This window comes from Cavia porcellus, unplaced genomic scaffold (genome assembly GCF_034190915.1).
Source record: "Cavia porcellus strain 051 isolate PalLab524CR breed Dunkin Hartley unplaced genomic scaffold, mCavPor4.1 scaffold_2, whole genome shotgun sequence".
NCBI classification, from domain to species: domain Eukaryota; kingdom Metazoa; phylum Chordata; class Mammalia; order Rodentia; family Caviidae; genus Cavia; species Cavia porcellus.
This window is the reverse complement of record NW_026947485.1, coordinates 32,092,533-32,117,514: the sequence shown is the minus strand read 5'-3', so window position 1 is coordinate 32,117,514 and position 24,982 is coordinate 32,092,533. Positions and strand designations below refer to the sequence as shown.

Below are 24,982 nucleotides of genomic sequence, written 5' to 3'. Positions count from 1 at the left end.
GAATGTCTGTTCACCCCAATTCGGCAGGGCACTAGGCAAAACTATTGCCCTGGCCTCCTGTACACTATACCAAGTCTACCTGGTCCAGCCCTGGTATAGGCCTGAGCCCTGGAAGTGGGGACTGTTGGTCCCTTGTGTGGTACACCTACCCGTGTGTGTGGAATGACCCCTGGAGACAGCGCTGACTCCCATCCAGCCTGAGCTCACTATGAAATGAGATTGTTCATTAGATCTCTAAGGAAGGGAGCTTGTAGTCCTCATTAATGACAGGCAGGGTGCAGTCAGGTGGTGCTGCACACCTGTCACCCCAGCACTGTGGGAGGTTGAGCTAAGGGGACTACAAGTTTGAGCCCAGCCTGGGCAACTTAGGGAGACTGTCTCAAAAAATAAAGTACTAGGGATGTAGCTCAGTGCAAAACCCCTGGGTTCAATAGCCAATACTGCAAACAGAATAGAGTAGGAAAGCAAAAAACAATCAAAAAACCCACTAAGGGCCCACTGGCATTTTGGCTACTGTACATCTACATTACTGGCTGGGATCCTTTCTAAAACGAATCGTAGGTTGTAGCCTGACAGCAGCTTGCCAATGCCAATGCCTGCCTAGGACTCTGCTTTCCACCCGCCTGACTGGCTCCAAGGTCAAGGCACTGCCAACACCACTGCTGAACAGAATGCAGACAGGACTCCTCAAGCTTACTCTTACTGATGAGGAAACAAAGGCTGGGGATACACCTAGGGTCACACAGACCATCATGGACAAGTCTGGGCTCAAACCTTTTCTTCCTCCCAGCTGATTTCAGAATGATTAACAAATGTGGGCTTTTTGAGGCAGAATCTTGCTGTGGTGCCCAGGATAATCTTGGAACTCCTGAGCTCAAGAAGTCCTGCTGCTTCTGCCTCCTGAGAGCTGGGACTAATGCACCTGACTTGGCATGTGGATACATCTAATGCCTAAGATTGTATGACATGTAAGTTACATCACGGGATATACCTATTAAGGGTGAATGAGTCACAGGAACAAGGGAGCCCTCCCACAAGGAAGGTTTTGTCTGTAGCACCCTGCTACAGTCACTATGGGGCCAGAGCTTTGGGGTGAGTACACCAGTCCAGAGCTTAGTTAAAATTACGGACAGCGGCCACACTGAAAACAAAAAACTCCAAGTTATTCAAAACACACACACACACACGTGCGCGCGCCTCTGTCTTGTGCCTATTAAGCTGCTCTCAAATCTAATTTCATAATCCTTGGAGACCCATTCATTTGAAGACACGAACTTGCTCCTAATGAAACAGTGGAACTTACCACTTTCAAATCTATTATTTAAATGCCATTGTGCAGTACATTACAACAACTGGGAGGAAAGGAGTCAGGCAATGGTGTCGTGTCATCACAGGGTGGTCACACGATAAGGATTTCTAATTGTGCCACAAAAGAGTCCTAACTGGGTTAGAAAAAAAGAAGTTCTCTTATACAAAACTAAAGTACTAGTTCAAAAGAGGAGTGGAAAATTACTAAACACTAGCTACTATGTCAGGAGAGACCTCAAAATGCACAAATCATTAACCTTTGAATGTGTATCAGTGTTGGAGGTAATGGCCTCCTGTCTTCCCCTGCTCCCAGGTGTCCTGCCACCCCCACTGATGGTCCTGGCTGAGCGTTTATAAGTCACATCAGGTGTCCTGCAGCACCAGACTGTTGTGGAGAAAGTAAACAAGAGGCAAATACCACCAGGATTTGGAAGGCTCTTTAATAGCAAGCGGATGGTAATTACAGTGTTGGATGAGCTCCTGCTCTCCCGGGAAGGGAGGAGGGAGCAGATGGGGACGGGGGCAAGAGAGGATTTATAGGGTTTGAGGCATCTAACAAAGGGCAACAGTTTTTGGCAACCCATTTCACAGTTTTCTAATTTACAAGAGATTTGTTTTAAAGGAAATATAAAAGCAAAGAAAGAACACACATCCTACAGGAAACACTTCTTGCCTAAAACAACAACAACAACGAAGCAAAAAACAAACCAAAACCCCATTCCTTCCTTTTTCGCTTCTTGTGTAGGTGGCTACATTTTGCTTTTGATGCACAGATCAGGACTGGATCACAGAGTGTGTCAGGTTTGTCTAACACTGAAGATCTACTTCCTCCTCTAAGAAACTGACATTTTGCCATCCTGCATCTTTATAGTACCTGGTGAAAAAATGAATCTTGAGAAACAAAAACAAAACAAAGCATAACACCCAGGGAAAAGTAGTTTATCAAGAACAGACTGCCAACGTCTTCCAGTACCGAACAACTCAACTAAATGTTCATTTGTATGTGGCCTGGGACACACTTTTAACTGCTTATGCCTTACAGTGCTTTAAATCAGATTCTTACCATGAAATAGTCACTGCTATAGAGACCACAGGTTATAGGCATTCTGGCGAGTTTTAGAATTATTCTGTATAAAATCTAAAAGAGCACAGCTTATTGTGTCACACGTGTTATCAGAAGGCCAAGATAACTGAGTGAGTCGTTATGAAAGAGGATTATTTTTAATGCAAAAAAAGAAAAAAAAAAAAAAACCCTTAGGCTTCTCTAAAGAGGAAGCAACCAGCAACAGCCTCTCTTGGAGCTGGCTCACCCTTGGGAAGAAGCAACCTATCCCAGCTGGAGTTGTCCTTGTGTTTCCTCTGCAACCTGGAGCAGGTGGGGAAGGTGGGCCACCTTGCATGCCCTCACCATGGCCCTTCCTGGATCTACCAGCTCTCCAGAAAGCCAGGCTTCTCTGGCTGGCAGCTGGGTTCCTTCAAGAAAGGAGTCCACCAGATGTGCAGGACATCTGCTGTGTCCCTGGCTGGGGGGTGTTTTTAAAGCCACAAACCCACTGCCAACATCTTCTCAACACTCTCTCTCTGAGCAAAGAAGGCCCCTAGAGACAGACATGGAAAGTTTTCCTATGCTTCACATGGTGACTGATGACTGGTTTTTATTTTTGTGTTTCACAAGTCAGACCTGACTTTAAGACTTAACTTTCCTCCCACCCCAGTTCATCTCCTCACACCCAAATTAAATCCTATGTATTCTGACATCCCCCTCACTATGGGATATCAGATTTGTGCCAGTTTTTCAACCCATGAATTTTTAACATGCAAAGCAGGTTCCTAAAATACAAATTGCAGTGACACACTGAGGTCACAGCTCCCCTAGGACCATACACTTTGTGCTCTCATGAAACAGAAACTATATTCAGAGACGTGTATTGTGCTAGAGAACAGTTTCTATTTATACACAATGCCGGTCACTACTAAAGGAGAGAAGTTTCCACTTAAGTACACTAGACACCCAAATCGGGCACCAGGACACAAGAATAGCCCTGCATAATGAACTTTCTGTGTTCTAGTTATGAAAAAAAATGTACCATGTGTTGCTGTGGCCTGGACGACACACACGGAGTGGAGCCTCTGTGTAGCAGAACTCGTGGCGGTGCCAGGCACCACATGGGCTTTGCCTCTCTCCCTGGCTCCAAAATCCACTGATTCCCTGAAGCCTGCACAACGTGACCACTGGGCAGAGCAAAGGAGCCAGGCCACAAGAGCATCTGCACGGCTCACCGACATCCAGGACCATGGCTCTGTAGTGTGATCACAAGCATGATTCCAAATGTCACAGCTGGCCACACGATAAGCCAGCCATTGATGGCACCTCATTCTCTCTCATACCACCTCATTCTCACACGCCCACGGGCTCCCTGACTTTACTTTCACTGTCACTTTCTCTCTCTTGAATGACAGGACAAGAAAGTCAAAATATTTATCTTGTTATTCTCTTCCAGCTAGTCTCATGCACATTTCCCCCCACCCCAGTTAGCATACCCAAAGCCCCCAGTGTCAGGTGTCAGGGCACCAGGCGAAGCTCTACCTTCTGCAAATGGAACAAGGATGGTCAAGACAAGTACATCCTCTGGGGCTTCACTTCACCTTCTTGGAGGGAGAAAAGCAGACTGGCTGCACTGCCTGGGTGCAGTCTAGACTCCTTTGTTGGATGCTCACAGGCCAACATATTCTAAGTGGGGCTGGTGGCCATCATCCTTTGCCAAGACAGCATCTTTGGCAAGATTCCAAACACACATCCTTCTCCTGGTCCTAACTGCCCGTGACTGTTACCCCTACGCACATGTACTTCCTAAGGCAGGTGCAGAAGCAGTGTTTAATGCTGGAAGAACAGAGAGCACTGATGCAGAGTCCAGTGAAAGGACTCGTCATGGTCCTACAGACAATAGCAGAGTCAAACTAAGACCCAGCTGCCCTGCATACTCCAAGAGATACTCCTCCCATACCATTGCTGCCTCCTGGTAAGTGACTCTGATGTGGATCTTTAGGGAAGGTCATGAACTTGTCCCAGCTCAAAACAACCCACAGGCTGCCAATCTCATTCACCTCACGTGCTGGTCTTGCTTCAAAGCTCCAAAAAAAGTAGCCAGAATGGCAGGTGTGAGTGTGAGTGTCTGTGAGAATGGGAGCACTAGGAGAACCCTGCACACTATTAAAGAAAGGAAGTTGAAAGGAAACAATTTGATTTGCTAATGCCTTTGGGGTTCTGCCATGGAAAGTAAGTCCCATCCAGGGTTGCTCTCTCCTAGCCCTGGGGTGGAACAAAGCCCGCAGTTCTCATCAGCTCACTGAATGGCCCAGTCTATCTCAGCTCCCTTGTTATACAGAGAACATTAACACAATAATACCAAATGTATTGGACAAAGTCTAAATACTTTCTTGATAAAATGTCCATCCATTTCCAAACATACATAAATTTAGATTTAAAGTCTCTATGTATAAAATTCCAGTATACCTTAGGATGCAGCAAGCTAGCAGAGCTTCACTTCTGTTGCGGAAGGCATTCTTACAGTCCACTGTATAAAAGTGGATATTACCAAACTGGGCAAAAGCCACAGACTGAAGAGCTCAGCCTTCTTTGCTGAGAGCAGAGCTGGTGGGAACACAGGCAGGGCTGCAAAGGGTGGAACCCACTCATCCAGAGTGGGTTTTGCTAATAGGCTACTTGAAAAATTCATTGAACTTGAAATTAACCGATCAGGTTTCCCAAGCAAAGATCACGTGGGTACTAAAGCAGAGATGGAAACCACTGTGTTATCTCACCCTAGGACTTGCAACTGGAGTACACTATTCGACCATGAATGGCTGAACTCCCCACAGCGCCACTCCGAAAACGTGGAGATGATCAGGTTTACACTGAGATGCCTGGAAGATATACAGGACTCCCATGAGATCTGTGGCTTCGGCTACTCCTGGTTTTTCTTTTTTCTTTTTTTTCAATTCAAAATAATAATGACCTCATGGCCACATGTGTGCATGATTAAAAACATCTCCAACCCAGATGCCAGGAATAGTCAAACAGTATAAAGGAAGCACCGCATTCTTAGGTATTAGAATCAAGAGATGCGAAAGGGTCCGAGAAAATGAGTGTTTCAAATAATTCCATGTTAGTGTTGCAAAGGATGTACCCGTAACTATCTGTTGGCTATGACAAAAATTGTCTCTGTGAGTTGTGTGAGTATCTTGATCATTAAAATGCCCCCTTTGAAACCAGTCACCCCATGATTAATATTCCTGTTTTCATGGTACTCTAAGAATTCACTGCCATTAGGTCCCTTAAAAGTACTTGATTATAATTCTAACTAAATAACCTAACAGGAGCCTTTTCTTGACTTTTCATTTTTAAGGAGTAAAAGATTAAGAAAGTAAACGAGAATTCTATTGTATTTAAAAAATTTTTATCCTGATTTATTTTCCTATTAAATTTATCTATGGCTTCAAAATTTAAGTGGCACTTACTTGGATTCTAGGTGTTTTCACAATTTAACAAGTTTCCACCTCATTAGAAAGAGAAAAGGAAATGTTTGATTTTCTGTGTGGGACACTTTATAAATAGCTGAAAGAAGTCAACAATCTATGTCTTTCACCTCACTTGTATCTTCCACTATTTTAGGCTTTAAAAGTAGCTTTGGAATTAGCATATTTTCAAACTGAACAAGAAAGTAACATTTACACCTATTCAGGAACTAGCTGCTGCATACGCAGGTATTAATTTAGTAATGGTGAAAATCTCATGGCTTCTCTGCCTCTCTCAACCTCTTAATCCAAAGCTAAGTGAGTCTCCTCTTCTGCTCTTGCCTTTGCACTTGTGCACTTTAATGACTAGATATTAAAACTCATGCTTTATAAGCAAAATCTTTCACTTACAGACACTTAAAGGTACATAAAAAGTGCAGACTGTATTTCTTCTCTGCCATGCTTCTCCTCAGCAAGGTCACCTGTGAGGACTCAAAACACACCCTTAATACACTCAGTTCTCCGCATTCCAGCCAGCAAATGCTAATTCTCCAACATAAACTTAAGAGGGAATAGGCAGCCACAAAATGGACTCTAGATTCAAAGTGGCAAAGGCTACCAAGACGATTTCAAAGAAACCCCACTGAAGTGGGACTGAAATTCAGGTCAATTCTGAGCAAAGCTCATTCACAGATATCTTGTGGTCGTTAAAAAGGTATTTCATTTGAATTTGGATGCTGGGAGCCAGATGTCCTGTTTCGAGGTGCTAACGCCAAATGCTAACCCAGGAGACACAACCCCACCAAGGGGACCGCAGGGCTCACTCCTTCTCCAGAGGCAGCTCGCGGTTTTACTGCTGACTGACCCCCATTTGGGGGTGGTCCGCCTCAGGCTCCTCCTCTTCCACGTCCGCACTGTACTCTTCAAAGGCATCATCATCTGCATCTGGAAGCCCCAGTAACTACAGGGAGAGAAGAAGAGAAACAGCTGTGAGCGTGAGCTGGACCACAGGCAGAAAGACAAGGGGCATTATATCCAAATTCCAAGGCCCTTGACAGGATTTACCGCAACTATGATTTCCTGGGAGGTTCAATTCCTCTTCCATTATTTTTATAAACTTTCTATTGGGAGCCTAGAGAATCTCCATTTTGAAGTATCAAAGCACAGAACCACATATCGCACCTGCTCGGGGATATGGTATTTGTGTACGCACGCATCTGGGATGTTGGTGGGAGCCTTTGAGGAACAGTGCTGACGTGCTACCACCATGTCCTCAAACCTCAGCCTTCCGGGAGGGTAAGGGAGGAACTGATCAAAAGCTCAAGCCCAGTCTGGGCGATTACTGAGACCCTATCTCAAAGCAAAGAATAAAATAAGGGCTGGGGACATACCATAGTTTAAAGGCCCTAGTTTCAATCACCAGTAACACAGAAAAAACAAGTCAAGAATCTATCTCCTATTTATTTTCTCCCTTAAAAATATGTTGCTACTAACAAGAACACATTTATTAAAATGTTTATTTTATTATTTGCTTTAGTGAGACAGGGTCTTGCTGTAAGTGGTTTGGGCTGGCCTTAAACTGACCACGTAGTCCAGGCTGGCTAGCCTCAAAGTCATGGCCGTCATCCTGACTCAGCCTCCCAAGTGCTGGGATTATAGATGTGTGCCCCTACACCTGGCCATATCAAAATGTTGGAAGAACTAAATGTTCAACAGCAAATGGTTAAATAAATTATGGTGCATCAGTAACAGAATCACATGTGTCCACTTAAAATGGCATTTAAAAATTATTTAGTGATACAAAACATAGGCAAATAAGTATAAAAAGGCACAGTAAAACTGCATTTCCGATAACACTTGGGATTTTCTTAAAATTAAAACATAGAGGCCAGCTGCAGTGGCAGAGAAGGATCACAAGTTCAAAGCCAGCCTAGGAAACTCAGCAAGATTCTGTCTCAAACTAAAAATTTAAAGGGCTGGCGATACGGCTCCATGACAGAGTATTTATCTAGCACGCAAGAAGCCTTGGATTCAACCCCTAGCACCAAACACACACACACACACACACACACACACACACACGCATGCACGCATGCATGTACATATATGCACGCACGCACACACTTCAGTGAGATATAGTCCAAATGTTAAAGAGTTTGCTTTTTTTTTACATTGTGGAGTTGTGGACTTTTTTAAAAAATCTTTTTGTATGCTCACCAGGCATAGCTCAGTGGCTTAAACACTTGCCTGCTAAGCGGAAGATCATGAATTTGATCCCCAGACCAAAAAATAAATTAATTAAATTTAATTAAATTTTTAAAAATGTGGAAAATCTTTTTGTATGCTCCAAATGTTCTATAACTACAATCAGTAAATTCATGATAATCATTTTTTAAAGGCACTGACAGTCTTTGGTTAGAAACTGAGGGTCCTTAGCTAGGCCTGATCATTATGAATTCTAGAGCTGGCAGGAGGGGGACTCTTGGGCTTATCAGGGGTAATCGGCTGCTAGTGGCCAAAGAACTCCCACACAGGGGTCTGTGCTGATCAATTTTAGGCCAATTCACTGAGTGCTCTAATAACCCAAATGCTAAATATGTTAGAGCTGACGGGTCTGTTTCCTTTGCATTATCTCTCTATTGTCTCCACCTCACCCCAACTGCTCCAACAGGAAAGAGCAAGCAGGTCCAGTCAATAATGCCTGAACCCTCAAGTCCTAGAACAGCAACGCCCACAGGTCCCACAGACCAGACACAGCCAACCGCAGACACGTGCTGTGCCCTGGGAGCTCAGAGACACGGTCAGCAGGCAGCGGAGGCCAGAAAAGTGTGCCCCACGCACTGGACAGCCTTCTGTGTTTCAGAGAAAGACATAAGCTCCTCTTTTGTTATCACTGTCTGCCTTTCAGACTTTAGTGTATGGAAAAAAGAGAGAATTTGCCTTCAGTGAGAGAAAAAAGATGGCTGGTCACAATGAAGGCCACCCACCTGATCACAGTGGTCAAGTTTTATTTGAAGAGCTGCTTGAGAATACAGAAAAGTGGCAGGGCCAAGTGAGTGACCAAGTTTAAGCAGCTGGTAAACCAAAACCACTGCCACCATCGCCAGGAACTCTAGGGCCAACCAAACACCAAACCAAGAAACAGAGATTGAACAGTCACTCGTCGTAGTTGTTCAGTGTCCTGAAGGGACAGCAGGTTTCTTCTCGCTGCACAGATCAGCTGTAGAGGCTGCTTGGAGGCTGGGTTCATAAAGTTAGGTGGGAAACATAAGGTCAGGCAGCAAGGACTGCCAGGGGTAAGGCAGGCTCAGGAGAGGTCACATCTACGCATCTGTCAGCCTTGTCCTACACGGACACGCCACCAATGACTTCTCCATAGCATACCCAGGTGACTGGCACTGACCTGTATCATCGACAGGGCACTCACCACCCTGACCACCCTGGTTTAGTGGGACTCTGAAAGGGAGATGAGGCCATTACCACCTCCCTGCCCTTCTCCTAACTTGCTACCTTATTTACCATCTACCACAGTGAAGGGCTGCAGGGTACCAGCCACAGCGACGCCTTCCTTCTGCAGGGAAGATTTCTGACTGACTGCTCTCTCCGGAGTTGCTCTCTCCCTGTGCCTTGGGGGATGGGGAGAAACGGTTTTCAATGACTTTCTGCTGCAGAGTCTGCAGATCCCTTGAGAAGTGGGGAGAAGAATACACTGGACACGGGGGTCCAACACCATGGCCCCATAAACAGCTGGTATTTGCTTCTGCCAAGCTACCACCTCTGCTGAGCCTCTGCATCCTCCTCTATTAAAGAGGAACCATGACACCTGTTCTGCCTCACAGAGGCGCTCTGGAGCTCCAAGGAGAGCGTGAACTTAAAGGAGAAAGTTTGCAAACTGCCTGGCCTTTGGAAAGGCATCTAGTTAGGTCACCTTGCTTCGCACAGTCAGATCAGCCCCTCAGGGAGTCCCTGCTGCCTCTGTAGCCAGCCTCCAGCAGGGCTCTCTGCTCTCTCTGGCTGTACTTGCTCAAGGATGCCCCTTGCTGTGAATTAGGCAGCTCTTCTTTCTCAGTCTGGGAAGTGAGATGAACCTCTCTCCATCAGCTTCTTCCTTTGACTTCCAGGCTTCATTCAGCCGGACAATTTCACCATGCTCCAGGTATCACGGTAACAGTTAACAGTATTAACTTACTCTGCTGGGCACTTGCTCTCTGTGGGGAAGGTGCTATTACATTCCCCCTTACAGGTTAGAATGGAGTCAATATTCAAACCTGTGCAATCTGACTGTGCAGTTCACACCTAACTATCAGGTCACCTATCTGTCAATGCTATGTCTATTCTACTAGGAAAAACAGGTTTTAAAAGTGTTTATAGTGTTCCTGCCTACATTTATGAGCAGATGTACAATCTGGAAGCATATATAGACAGGGAAAAATAGCGGAACAAGAATTTGCCTGGGAGTGTAAGAGTATCATACAGCTGTAATCTAGCACTATAGTATTCCTACCTATGTCCCATTCCCATCTGTGGCAGGCAAATCTTGTGGGTGTTGGGGAGGAAGACAGTGAATGTGAGGTCTTTCCTGAGCTATACATCCAGCCCTTTTTATTTTTATTTTGAGATAAGGTCTCCTTAAGTTACTACACTGCCCAGACTAAACTCAAACTTGCGATTATCCTGCCTTAGCCTCCCAGTGTGCTGGGCTGACAGGTGTGTACAAGCAAGCCTGGCTCTAAATTTAACTTCTAAAGAAAGGTTTGTGCCAATACTGTTTGGACAATTAAATGCCTATATCTTGTACCCTAAGTAACTAATTTAAAGATAACAATACGAAATGCACTAACCATTGTTACCCTCTAATTATCATTTTGAAATTTTGCCTTTAGAATAAAATTTTTAAAAAATTTAACTTCTAGATCCACATGTTACACAATCAAGGTCTACAAGAGACCAGAGGACAGAAAGACTGTAAGGATCCTGGAGTCCTCACTTTCACTACACCAACACATTCTTATTACATGAAGAAGGAAACGGGACAAAACATCTGACATGCCTGGTATGTTTAAATGATTCCCGACAGTTACAGCCATTCATTCCTATTTCAGGGAATTCTATTAGCTGACTGAGAAAACAGAAGTTTCTGCTCACTCTGAACAAAAATGTCAGCATTTCCCAGGGCTGCAAAGCTTTCTAGAAATAACCTAGAGTCACACAACAATCACACACAGAGCCAGACTTTAAAAAGCTTCTAATACCCAAGAAATGAAGTCCTTTAGGCCCAGAAAGCAGTTACCTGTGCGGCTAGCTCAAGTACTCTGGCCAATGGCATGAACTGAGAGGCCATTTGTGACTGGCATTGCGGATTGGTATCTGCATAAAAGGGGAGGCTGAGTGGTGCCACCCTGGAGAGCACAATGCGTGGCCTCTGGCTGCAGAGGGGCCTGGGGTCTCACAGGTATGTGCCTTCCAGGGGTTCCCTGAAGCAGCATTTGTTGTATGTGTGATTCACACAGAGTCTACCTACAATGAATCTCCTGACTTGGAGTATCTCAGAGGGGACCTGCCTCTAGATTTCTAACAAGGTCCCGGGTGACAGAGACACTGCCAACCACATCCTGAGTGGTGGGACTCGAAGGGAATTTGAAACCATTTATCTTAACTGTCCACAGTGCTGGTGGTACCAAGAAAGCCACAAGGGAGTCCTGGCCAGCCAGTCTGTCTTCTTGACACAAGGATGAAAGAGGGAGGGGGGAGGACAGGAGTAGGAGAAAAACGGGCAAGAGTCGTAGCTGCTCGCTTACTTCAGGAGCTACGATCTTTCCTAAAACAACACAGATTTGAATGCTTATAACATGGACAGAAAACCAAAGCCATGAAACGTTAAATTTCCCCACTCCCAATCTGCTCATTCATTTTCACATGTGTCCATCTTCTTTTCTCATCAGACTTTCTGGGACAGCTCTACACTGGTGGCTCCTTCTCAGGCAACCCCAAACACCAGTCTTGTTCACCTCGGGGAGCTGAAATCAGGGGGATTTGCCTGGCCGAGGCATTCCCTGAGAGAAGGAGCAGAGTTACACAGCAACCCCAAAGAAAAGCACTGGGCCATTGAGCATGAGAAGCCTCAGGTACCTCAGTACCTAAATCCAGCTGGGCTCTCACCACAACACTGACCAAAGCAGCATAAACACTGTCACAGGCCCCCCTGTCATGGGGGCCTCAGGATTCTCATGTCCACAGCACTTAAGGAAAGGGGAGGAGGATGACACACAGCAGGAAAGCAGTGGTCCCTGGTCACACTCACACAACTCAAGTCGATTTGAAAGGGCAAAGATACAGAATTTTGCAGCAAAATTGGAAAAAATAGGCTTTTTCTTCTCCTGTGAACTGTTTATTTGCCAGGAGTCAGCCTGGAAGTCATCACTAAATAACAGATATGAAAACACTAAGCAGAAAATAAATGACATGATCACCATTATTGACAGCCATAACCACTGTTTCATTATTTAGTTCAATCATGTGATGGTCACCACCTGTCAACTGAGGGTCCCTTAAGTAAGAAAAATGTAGGGTTTAGTGACTGTCCAATTGGCGTGCACCAGTTACTCATGGGTGTTCTGAAGCCATTAAGGGACACAGTGCCTGCCAGGGGATGGCAACAGCCTGTGTGGCACTGTCATCTGCATCCATGTACCACTAGGACATGTCATGCCAGCGCAAGAGGAAAGGAGTAGGTAAGAATCAGACCTTCTGAATGATGCTTCAGGTGAGGGAAGAGGCCCTGGAGCAGCGTGGGGGTGGGGTCGCTGTAGGATGGAAGATTGTCTACTCCTGCCAAAAAGCACCACCCATGAGCCAGAAACCAAGTCCAGCCTCATCAGGGAGGCTGCACTGTGACAATCAGCTGCGTTCTGAGTCTCATTCCAAAGTTCCCCATGAATCCACAAGGCAGTGGATTTTAAAGGTGGGAATGTGGAGGCTGGCAACCTGCAAGAGGCCACACGGCAGGGGAGGACAGAGCTCCTGTTCCACCTTCCTCCACCGGGCACATCTCTGAGGACTCTTGAGCTGAGGGAGAGCCTTCCTGGCCCTTCTCTGGTTAGTCCCTCTTATGTTTTGAGTGTGTCTGCAGTGGAACCTCTCTGCAAGATGCACCAGGCTCCCCAACGCAGCCTCCCTCTGACGTCTTAGCACTTCTAACGCCACTATACACGACATGACTTATGCACAGTTCAATGTATCTTCTGATTATGTGATGATCATAGAAAAGTTAGGAAATATGGAAAAGATTTTATCACCCATAACCCTGAAGCTATCTGGTTAATGCTCATGGTAGGAGACAGGAACCCCCATGCACCCTCCTCGGAGTCTTTGAAAATAACAGACGGAGTTGATTAGATTAGGTACCAATGACTGCCCACTGTTCTGCTATCCACAGTTCCTGCCCCTCCAAAAACTCTTCAAAATATCTCATATTAGAGGTCTCTGGTAAGCATGTATTGAAATCACTCAGCAAATTGTTTTCTTTCTCCACCAAAAATTTAAAGTTACCACAGAAGCCTATGTTTGAACTAAGGCTTGCTCGCTTCCCTGCAGTGTCCTGCCTGGTGCTTCCGCCCCACCAACATCAGTTTATCTATTTAGTGCCTACCATACAAACCAAAGGTGACTGGTATCATTAGTTTCCTACATTTACAAATGAAGACATGGAGAGACAGGAAGGGCAGGCACCTTGTCTGAGTCCCACAGCCAGCTAGGGGCAGAATGGCGATTTGAACCCCAGCAGCACCAGATCCTGATCCCGCATAACTCGGCAAAAAGAGCACAAGCGATACTCTACATGGACCTGCTCAAAACTTCCTCTCAGAAGTACTTCCCCAAGGAATGGAAAGCGGAATGAACTGAGCGAGAGGTGGTATTGCATCTCTTGCCCTGCCCACGAAACACCTGGACCAACGCAGTGCTCAGCCTGTAGCTGGGGCCATCCTGTGTGGCTCTGGTGGCTCTCCCAGTCCTGGTCAGCTCCCTGAGGACAATGACTGGACATGCTGTGCCTCCCCTAAACCCTCCAGGCAATACTTCAGCAATAGCAGAATTACATGTTGTACTAGAATGTTGCGAAATACAAGGAAAATAAAAGGAGTAGGATGGTTAAAAGGATGATTATTATAATTTGTATTTCTTTTAAAATCCAACAGTAGGTTCTTGGGAAGGGTGGTACTGACTATTTCTGCGAGGTCATTCAGGCAGGGAAAGGGGTGCAGTGTACACTCTAGGACAATAATGGTGACTCTTTTAGAGCTTTTAATGACACGAACAGCCTGCTATGGAACAGGTGCCCTAGGTTTGCCAACACTGGTGTAGGAGGGGCGGATGTCAACAGACCGAGTACTAGTTAGCATAGCCTTGGCCTTGGCGGGAGATCACTGAGGAAGGCTTGGGCAAGAGTCTGCTCTTCTGCCTTGGAATGTAGAATACCTGAGCTTCAGCAAAGGTGAGTCGACAGGCCTGACTGAGGAGGCCATACCAGGCAGCAGAAGTCTGTCAACTGACAGGTTCCCATCTCTCCGGAGAGATGCACAGGGCAGAGGATGCAAGGGGGTGCCCCTAGAAAAGCAGGGCATTAGAGCTCAGGATCCGCTGTTGTAAGAGACAGAGACGGACAGAGCAGCAGCTGCCCAAACTGACCCAAAACTACCCAGCTCCGGGAAGTGCTATGCTGGTCTTACCTGCTCCAGCCCCCACAGCTTGGGGTCAGTGCTTCTTTACACAGACTTTCAACTATGACAACAGCAGCAAACCCTCTTCTGTCTTATTTCAGAAACCCAAAGTTCACTTTTATGAAACTTAGCACACTGGGACAAAGAGTGCTATTCGTGAAGATGGAGCAGGTCGAGTTTCTGACTCTGCTTCCCATTCAGTCTGGGGCACATCCTGCCGGAGAGAAACCAAAGCCACACACACCCGCTCTACACTAGCTGAGAGGGGCCACTTGCCAGCCTTTCCTTGAGAGCAAAGAGGCCCAGATAAGAGCTCCCCATTAGTAGGGGGCACCACAACTGCTCCAGGCCTCTACGTCTTGGAGCAACATCCCCACACCTTGGGCGTGATGCAGGGCTACATTCTGCTAGTGAAACCAGCCCAGTACCAGAGAGTCAAAACTGGTCTCCATGACACATATGACTTCATGTGAAGGAAAATAACCAACCCGACTACTTTCAGCTGCACCTAATAAATTTTTTTTAGACTGCAGTTTTTCCCTGTTTACATGCAGCTGCCTAGTTGCTGAACTACCACACACTTAGTAAAGGATGAACTCTGGTGTGTGCCTGCCTTCCCAAGGCAATTATGCACAGGCTTTGATGGCTAGCACCAACAACATCAGCACAGAGAAAAACCAGGGGAGGGGGATGTGCACCTGGGAGGCAACCAGCTGCTAAGTGAACAGTTTGCTGACTGATACTTTTCTCTAGTTAAGATTTGGAAGGATCAATTTTTAAAAATTTTTGTGTAATTTGACAACTTACAACTTTGATATTTAATAGGAATTTCAAACAATGACATGTCCAAAACTGATCTCAGCTGGTATCCATATTCAGATCTCTCCTCCTGCAGCCTTCCCCATCAGTCGATGACTATGCAATTCCTTCCACTGCTCAGGCAAGAAATGGTGGTGTCATCCTTGCCTTCCCTCTTTTTTTCAATCCCCCTTCCAATCCACCAGCAAGCCTAGCTGGGTGGGTCTACTTTCAAGACACCTGGCATGTTTGGAGAAGCACAAGCCTTAAGCTGATGAAGGTAGAATCAGACTGACAGGCTCCCGAGTTCTGGAAGGAACTAACAACAATCTTCTCTGGAGGATGATGCTGTCATCTTAGGCCACCATGTATTCCTATGCATATACTTTCAAATACACTCACCTGCACACAAAAGATATTGACACGCAAAGAAACAAAGCACCAAGAGTGAGAAGCAGCAGACACAAAAGTTGCCAACCAGACTGACAGACCTTGAGATACTGGAATGTCAGACACAGGGTATTATGCAACCAGGCTTACTGCGTTCAGAGAGCTAAAAGACAAGCTTGACAATTTCAGCAGAGAAGTCAATAGCATTTAAAGTGACTGGGAAAATAAACAGAAATTCTACAGCAAACATGTGCAGCCATTCCAGTGAGAAAACTGAAAGTGGGGGAACATTATGACATTGGTAATCTGACTTTATCTTCCAATGAAGAGAAAGGAAAATAAGGGTGAATACACATTTTCTATGTTTATCTGCAAGCATGAACACCAGGCTGTCAGCTAGCCACAGACAGAATGATTTCTAAATCCCACGAGGCAGAGGAAAAAAGCAAGCTCTGTAAAAGAGACTTTGTAAGAAGAGAAACGGACAGAACCAGTATCCAGTTTCATCCTCCTTTATGCCTGCAAACACGGCAGTAACAACCTTCCCAAAGCAGGCTTCCAGCTCTGCGGTTTCAAGTCTACAGAGTACTCCATTATCTCATAGAGGATCTGTGTGCTCCTGCCCTATCAGGGATTCTCAGCTGAACTCAAGTGATGCTAGAAATAAGCATCATCCCTGCGACAAACAGCTGTGTCACATCCTGTCCCCCTTCCTCCTTCCCACCCTCAGCCTCCCTACTCTGGTTGCTATCTTTGCACACAGGGTAGACAAAAGAAAAACAATTAGTCATCAGGGGCTTTGCCCACTTTCCCCACCATCCCCTTTATTTAAAACACAATCACTGCAAAGAAGCAAGCAGGCTTTAGAAGCCAAGCAGGCACCTACAGGTCTGAAGGACTTGAAGACTTTTTCCAAGACTTCATGGAGCGTCTTCTTGCCGCAGGAGGAGATGTAATCCTGCGCTAGCTGTAAGAAAGGCAGGCAGTCCTCGCTCTCACTCCACACGTGCTGTGCGCCCAGGTCAGGTGGAGAGAAAACAGAGAAGCACAGGTCATCATCCTCAGTGGAAGTCACAGAACCACACACAGACTTTTAGCGAATTACATGCATTTGGAGACAGCGTCTGTTTCAGAGTCAAGTTCACACATTTTTCCTTCCTTTCATCTCCAGCACCAATCCCGGGCCTCACCCATGCTGGGCAACTGCTTTACCACTGAACCACGGCGCCAGGCCTTTCCATTTTTTATTTTGAGACTTCTCATTAGATTGCCCAGGCTGTTTCCAAACTTAGGATCCTCCTGCCTCAGCCTCTTAAGTAGCTGAGAACAAGCGTGCTCCCCTGTCCTGGCCTCATTCCTGACAGTTTGCATGGAAGTGGATCAGAAAATGTCTAGCTCACCCATCCCGGTTCTTACGCTCACCTGCTCCGTTTGCCATCTGCTCACAGTAGTAAAGAGGGCAGCAGACACTTAGTCCTCACCCACAGTTTTACTGCTCACCTTCTCTGGCAGGCTAAGGATGTTTTTAAAATAAAAGAGGAGAAACCAGGGCCTTTGCTTTCAAGTTCCTCCATTTTGCCTTCGGCTATGGGTACAGGATTAATTAGGCGTAGTTTATAACCATGAACTTGGAACAAGATGTTCTTTACCCAGATCAGCCTGTGAATGAGGATGGTGGTAAATTTACTTCAAGATGAAATGAACTTAGGGAAAAATGCAAAATATTCACCAAGTTACTAGGACCCAGGGGCTTTCTAAAAGCTTTCTTTCCCTCTCCATGCTGGAAGAGGGTATTCCACCCAATCACCACTCAACTGCCCAACACGCAGAGAGGCCATTTCCAATTTTATTTTGTTCTAAAGTCTGGGAAGGGGTTTTTTGCCATATGAGAGTATCTGTTTCAACACATTTGAGAGGAAGCAAGGCTCTCCCATAAATGCTCAAGGATCTGGAATAAGCCCAAGAAACAGGCTTAAGATCTGGAAGTGGAAGTCTAGGCTCTGCAAAGCTGGGCCAAGTGGGGCACATCGCTACAGCATAACAGGGTATCTGTAAGGTGCCACAGACCTGTCTCAAGGGCACCAATGAGGACAGCTCAACACGGGTGAGCCAGCGTTAAGGCCTGGGAGAAGAAAGACATCTGGCAGACTGGAGCAAGACACATGGGCTAGACAGCAGGAGACAAGATCTATTTGGAGAAATGGTCCATGTCAAGTGCACGCTGGCTCCCTTCCATTCATACAAATGATCAGCACAACACCCTACAAAGTTCTACGCCTGTCACTCAATAAACACATTTCATTGCCTTCCTTCTCACTGTGTGATTTCCAAGAACCAGAACTGTAGACTTAAAATACTGCTCAGATCCAAGTGTGAGTAACTAGGTGCTCATGTGCCATCTTCACACCCCAATCATCCATTTCATGTTGTAAAGGTCCACTTCTGACATCTGCTGCTCTAATCCAGCAGACTTCTCCAGGGCGTCCTCCTCGACCTGATGAAACCAATGACTAGGGCCCTCTAGCTTAGAGAACTCTTCCTTATTAATCAGAGACCCTAAAAGCCACCACGGCATTGAAATGTCACTTACATAACAGTCTCTTACACTGCACAAAAGTCTAATAGTACGAAGTACTTTTATATCCATTATCTCGCTTGATTCTTAATGGAGATTCAGCAAAAACAACAAAGTCCTATTTAATAATCTCTGCTTAGTCTTTTTTCACATTCAACTTCATCAAGTTCCAGATTATTTCGAATTAACATTAAAGATGGAAGTAACATCTAGCAGCACACAACTTTAAGCCTGCCCTCCTTTGACTTACGGTGGCGACAGAGAGATTTAAGTTTACTTAGTGCTTGGCTGGGTCCAAACCTGGTACCCTCAGTAAGTGACAGACATGGTGCCTCCTTTTCCCTTTGCTATTGCAGGAAGAAGAGGGAGAAGGGCCAAGCTGGGCTCCCACTTGGCACAAAGCTAAAGTCACCCAGTGAGTAAACCAGACAAGCAGCTTCACTCAGAATACTGTCCAGGTCATCTTGAGTGGCAGTTAATTCCAAAGTGGGTAGATTTATGAAATACTTGCATACTTACTTTTTAAAAGTATATGTGGGCTTTAAGTCACAAAGTAAACAGAAGAGTTCTCACTTAATAACAGATCTGCAATGCATGCATTACCTCTTGGGACCCATTTATTTAGTTGTTTCTAGGCATCTCTAATCTCTTGAAGATTATTCATGCCACGACTCCACGACTCTTAGAACTGTTCATTTATAAATATTTGTTGCAGAAGAGAGATTAAACACTCACTAAAGTGTTTTTGTCCAGTCTTGCTTTATTTGGCTGTCTACCTCCCCCTGGATTCCCAGTTGTGTTGGTTTTGTGTGTTTGAACTTGTGTCCACATGATAAAGTAGGGGAAAAGCGACTTGGGGTCAGACAGACGCAGGTGGTCATGGCCACTTAAAAGACACCACATACTACCTGTTAATTGTTCTATATCCATCAGATGTCACAGCAAATAGTTATTTTAACTACTTTCTAAAATTAAGGCAGCTTGCAAGGAGTCACAGTATATAAGACAAACTGAAAATGGTCATCAGGTGGGAGAAAAGAACAAAAGAAAGATAAAAGAAGGAAAAGAAAATAAAACCAAGAGTGAAAAGAGGACAAACAGAGCAATATGTAAGAGCCTGGCCACTCACTGCAGGCATGAAAGCTCTCCTAGCAGCCCACGCAAAGAAAGCACACTGCCTCCTGTCAGCGCCCACAGATAAAACAGAGGGACTCTGGGAACATCACCAGGCACAGGGCAGAGGGAGGACAATTACTTTGCTAGGAAGACAGTCCAGGGCAGGGCTGATGCCCCTGAAAGCAGGATTTGGGGCCTAACCTCAGTCAAAGAGAACTCGGCACTTGAAGACCCAGAATCCTGGCCCATGAATGACTTCCAGGACATATAACCAAATGTCACTTAGGTCAGAAAAAAAAAAAAAACAGGAATCAGGGAAACTGTGGTTTTGCAGAATGCCACACCCCGCCAAACAATCAAGGTGCAAAATGCACTGACTTTTCAATAGGACAGCTAGAGCAAAGGCACACTGTACACACGGAGAGGCCTCAAGTGGAAGACAGCAAGGGTCTGCAGCTTCAGAGTGGATGTGAATCGACCGCCAAGGGGTTATCAAACACAGATGGCTGGGTCTACCCCAAGTTCCCATCCAAAGAGTTCACATCTGCAAAGTGCCTAGAATAGTGCCTGATATAGAGTGAGTTGGACAATTAAGTGCTAGCTGTCCTTCAAAACTGTATTCTTACACTTTAACAACTGTCTTCTCCAACAGACTCACTGATCATTCATTCATTCATTCTCACAAAAATATAGAGTAACTATAACTGTAACTTATCTAACACTGCAAGGTGCTGGGATACAGTAATAAAATAGACCAGGTCTCTTCTCCATGGAGCTTACAGTCTAACAGAGGCAAAAAAACAAAGAAACAAAGATACAATGACAGCAACAACAAACAGACAAAAAGAACTCAGTCTGATGAGGCTATGGTAAGAATAGAAGCAGCTAAGGCGAGAAAGGTAAAGTCAGGAAGCTATGTCCAAGGCCTGAATGCCATAAAGGAGCAAGCTACGTAAACAGCTGGGGCAACAATGTTCTGGACAAAAAGTTCAGCAAGTGCAAAGGCCCTGCAGCAGGAATAAGCTTGACATGTGAGCAAGCAGGGAGAATGGTCAAGATGAAGTCATTTATGTGCGGGGTTGAAATCAAGGGCGGTGGGTTGGGTTTTACCACAAAAGGGATGGGAAATCAGCTTAGGTAAAGACAGTAGATGACCTGACAATTGCCACCATCACTATTTTTATTATAAATTTTATGTAGGTCAAGATCATATTTTAAATAGCTTCAAAGTGACTGCTGGGGGGGAGACTGGCTAAGGGTGGAGGTGAAGATCTTAAGTTTAGGAGAGAAGATAAAAAAATGACAGTGGCTTAGACTGTGACAGTATGGGGGTGGCGAAAAATAAGCAGATGCTGCATGGATTCCGAAGGTGATTCTAGCAGATTGCTATGAGTCAGATGCGGGGAAGGGGAAAGGGTGGTGTTAAGCATGTCCCTTAGATTTTTGGCTTGAGTAACTAGATGGACAGTGGTCACATTTACAGAGATAATGAGATGGGCTACTAGGTATTGAGTGCTTAGTACAAATGAGGCACTGTTCTCAAGCAACCCTGCCAGATATGCCCTAAGGTCACCACCCCCACTTCACTGAACTCTACTGACCCTGCTAGGAAGGTGGCAGATGTAGAACTGTGACACAGAGGGGTTAAATGACTTCCCCAGGGCACACGGTGAGGAGTGGGGAGCTGGGGGGTCTGACCAGGGCCTGGGTTCCTGACCACAATGCCACACAATCTCTTAGTGGGGTAAAATGACACAGGAACATGAATGTTACTCGTATGCCACATAGCCTTGACCCAGCACTGAGTAAGTCCTCAACAAATGTTTGCCAAATTAATGAATGCTAAGTAAATCTTATTGTTAAGAAATCTTAATGGGCATAGTGGCACACACCTGTATTCACAACTACTCAGGAAGCCGAGGCAGAAGGGTGGCAAGTTTGAGCCCAGCCTGGCCAACTTAGTGACCTGGCAAGACCCCATCTCAAAATATGAAAACATAACAAGCATTGAGGAAGTAGCTCAGTGCGAAGGCCCTGGGGTTAATCCCAGTAACAAACAAAGGAAATCTTTCAAATAATAAAGATTCCACTCAACTCAGATTTCTTCTAAAGCTTAACAGATTTTCTTGGGAAAAGAAAAACCACCAAGGTAGGACATTTATTAGAGGCAAACAGCACCTTGACACACTTAGCCTGGGACAGATTCAAGATGAGGTCTGACCAAGAGAACTGCCACAATTGGCATCTTATGGCTATTATGGCCTCTGGAAACTTTGGGAAAAGTCTAGGTCTACCCAAAGACTTATTTTTCATCTGCGATCTTCCTTATCAATCCCCTCTGTCCTTTATCGTATCTATTATATTTAAATTGTCAACCCACACTCTGAATATGGGTGGCCTGACATAAACAAGGTTTCTGGATGGTGGTTTGAGATACACATTCCAGCAGAACAGCCTGTGTCTTCCTGTCCTACTCACTCTGGGGAGTCATTTCTAGGGGTACCTCCCCTGTGGTCCCAGCAGGAAGACTAGGAGGTGTGTACTCCATAAAATCTGGAACTATTAACAACTTGTCCTCTTGGCACAGCAGGGAGGGGGAAGGACCCTGACAGGCTAGGGCACACGAAGCTGGACAGGACTCTTAACTACACCCTAACACTGAATTAGTTAGACCATGCTGCCTTTTCCACTAGATTCCTGGGGCTCTCACACATTTGCAATGAGTGTGTCTCTTTAATGATCTTCCATTCCTCCCAATAACAACCCTCCTTTTGTGTTAACTGTTTACTTGGTTAGCAGGGGCACTCTAAGAAAACCCCATTTTACAGGTGAAAAAACTAAGGCCCTTAGTAACAAGCTCTAAACTCTAGGCAACACCAGGTGTTGGAATCCCAAATTTGTGAGGCCCTTGCTGTGTATAATGGACCCTGAGGTGCTTTATCTACACAATCACCAGGGCACTGTTATTATTAAGCTCATTTTGTGGATGTGGAAACTGCACTCTGGGGAAGGCATCTGGCCACAGTCACACAGCCAGAACTCAAGTCTGGCAGCCACCCAAAGCTATTCTTTTTCTAGTGTCTCAGAGCTAGGCTCGGGTGGGCTCATTTTCCACAAGAGGTGGGGTGGTGTAAGGGGCAGGCTTTCCTGGCCAAGCAAGCACAAGCCTTCTCCTCACCAGTCCAAGGAAGGTGTCTGACTCTTTGCAAACTTCCGTGGGTGGCAGGGTGGGCAGCCCGGGTTGTCTCACCCGCACCTGAGAAGCCCATCAGGCCGAGCCTTGGGCTGCCCCGCCTCAGTCTGCAAGGGCAGCAGCAGCGCTTGCTCCAGGCTCAGGCCTGCGACCACAAGGTAACCTGCGTCCACAGCCGACTCCATCTTACATTTGGGGACCATTATTTATTTCCCATGCTTACACTTTACTACGGAGTGCCAACCTCATCTGTTCTCCCCATCTCCAACCCCAACTCTTCTGCCCCCACCGCCCCTTCCTAAACAGTCAGCTCCAAAATTCCAGGTGGGCATAGGATACAAAATCGAACGTTTGGACACCGCAGTTCCTGGTTGTCCCCCCTCCCCCCTAGTAAAAGCCGAAAGACTCCAGGACGGCCGCAGCCGTCTCCAGGCTGGACGGAACCTGCTCCGGCCAAACACATCTCGCTGGTGGCTCAGAGAGGAGCAATGGGGGTTGGGGAACAGGGGGATGGGCGTGCCCGTGTGTGTGTGTGTGTGTGTGTGTGTGTGTGTGTGTGTGTGTGTGTGTGATATATGCGCACGCGCGCGTGCGTTTTTAAATTCTAGGGTGTAATTCCGCAAAAAGGTCCAGGGTATCAGGCATCCTTAGGATTGTCAGAGGCTTTGTGTCCAGACAGACAGTACAAGAAATAACACCGAGGGGCGCAAGGGGCAATCCCGGAGTTGTCTGCACCCCGGCGGAGCACAGGAGTCCTCGCCCGGACGGGACGCCTGGCGTAGGGAGCTCCGGACTTTTGAAGCTGCGGGTGGGTCCGAGCGCCCAGCCTTGGTGCAGGCGACGCGGGGCCACTCCAGGGTGCGCCCAGCCAGGCACCGCGCTGCGCCTGCGGGGTCGCGCTCCCGAATCCGCGTCCGCGGGGCGCGGAGGGTAGACTCGGGAGGACGCCACACCTCCCGCCCCAGCCCGGCTCGCGGGTCCTAGGGGCGCCCGGCTCCCCGCGCGTTCGACCCCACCCGGCTCCCGGCTCCCCGACGGGCAGGTCACGCCCCCACCCCCGCCCCGCCCAGGCGCCCCCGGGCTGCGCCCCCCTTCGCCCGCGCCGCGCCCCTCGCCGCACTCACGAAACTGTCGCCGCAGCCGTTGTCCGGACACAGCACGTAGAAGGAGACGCCGGGGTCGGCGTAGAAATCCATCCTGCGCTCGGTGTCCTCGGTGGCGATGAGCTCGAAGGGCGTGTTGGAGCACCATTGCTCCGCAGCGTCCGCCAGCTGCTGGAAATCCATCGCCGCGCCGGCGCCCGCGCCTCTCGCCTGCGCCTCGGCGGCGCGCTCCCCGGCGTGCGGGCGGCGGCTGGGCCGGGCGGCGGCCGGGCTCCCCCGGGTGCTGGCCTCGCCGGCGGGGACTGTTTACCCGCGGTGTGGAGCGCGGGCGGGCGGCGGCCAGGGACAGCGCGGCCCCGCGCCCGCGGCTCCTCCTCCGCCCCGCCCCCCCCGCCCCTCGGGCCGCCCGCGAGGCTGGCGCAGCGGGGCTGGGGCGCGGGGCGGCGCGCGGGGGCGGCGCGCGGGGTGGAGGCGGCTCCGCGGCAGGGCGACGCTCGCCCGGGCCCCTCTTTCACCCCTAGATTTGGCCCGGAACCCGGAGCATCCCAGGCCCCTCGCCGGCGCGGCACCGCCCCGAGACGTGACGTCACGAGTCTCGACCAATCCGCGGGGCCCGATCCCGCTCCGCAGCCCGCGAGCCCGATGACGTCACAGCGCGGGCCCCGCCTCCGCTGGTCGGGGGAAGTGGGGTGCTCTCCTAGCGCTCGCTTAGCATCTGTGTGGAGTTGGAGCTTGGAGAGCGTCTTCCTGTCCTAGACTTAGGTGCACGGAGCGCTCACAGAACCGCCGATAACTTGGATCTTGTATGCGTCTAGTGATGGAGAGGCTGAGATTATCTAAAGAAAACGGAGCTGTTCTTGCTAAAACCTAATTTCTGTCCCCGGATTAATGTAAAGCAATGTCTTCCCCTAACGGATTTATAAGACATCATTTGGAAACTGATTTTTGGGTGTTGCGCTGCATAAAGCCGAGGATTTTACAAATGAGCCTCCTACGACTAGCTTTAGTATTATTCAGCTTTAATTCATATGGCATAACTCAGAATGGTTAACTGTTGGTTTGGAAGAAGAGAAAGTTCTAGTTAAAACAGGAGCAAATGGCCGAAGCGTTGCACCTGTTGGATGGATGGTCCCTGGCTGTCAGGTACCCCGGCTGCCGTCAATGGGTTACAGTAAATGCTTTAGACACAGCCTTGGAGGCTGAATGACTGCCAGCCGATACTCACGTTAAATAGCATTTATTCTATAAACAACATTCAATAAGTGTT

The 24,982-nt window shown here is 47.2% G+C and overlaps 1 protein-coding gene across 2 annotated transcripts; it reads right to left on the bottom strand.

The window, feature by feature from the left end:
- Positions 1-1,734: 1,734 nt before the first annotated feature.
- Mturn (maturin, neural progenitor differentiation regulator homolog) lies at positions 1,735-24,042 on the bottom strand. Of its 2 annotated transcripts, XM_063240140.1 has the most exons (4): positions 23,737-24,042; positions 16,615-16,737; positions 6,689-6,784; positions 1,735-6,305 (listed from the first exon to the last, which is right to left on the bottom strand). In XM_063240140.1, the coding sequence occupies exons 1-4, from the start codon at positions 23,896-23,898 to the stop codon at positions 6,231-6,233; spliced, it is 456 nt and encodes a 151-aa protein (XP_063096210.1). In that variant the 5' UTR covers positions 23,899-24,042; the 3' UTR covers positions 1,735-6,230. The 2 variants fall into 2 exon arrangements, with proteins under 2 accessions (XP_063096210.1, XP_063096204.1); XM_063240134.1 differs by having other exon boundaries at positions 1,735-6,784; positions 23,737-24,033.
- Between the last annotated feature and the right edge of the window lie 940 nt (positions 24,043-24,982).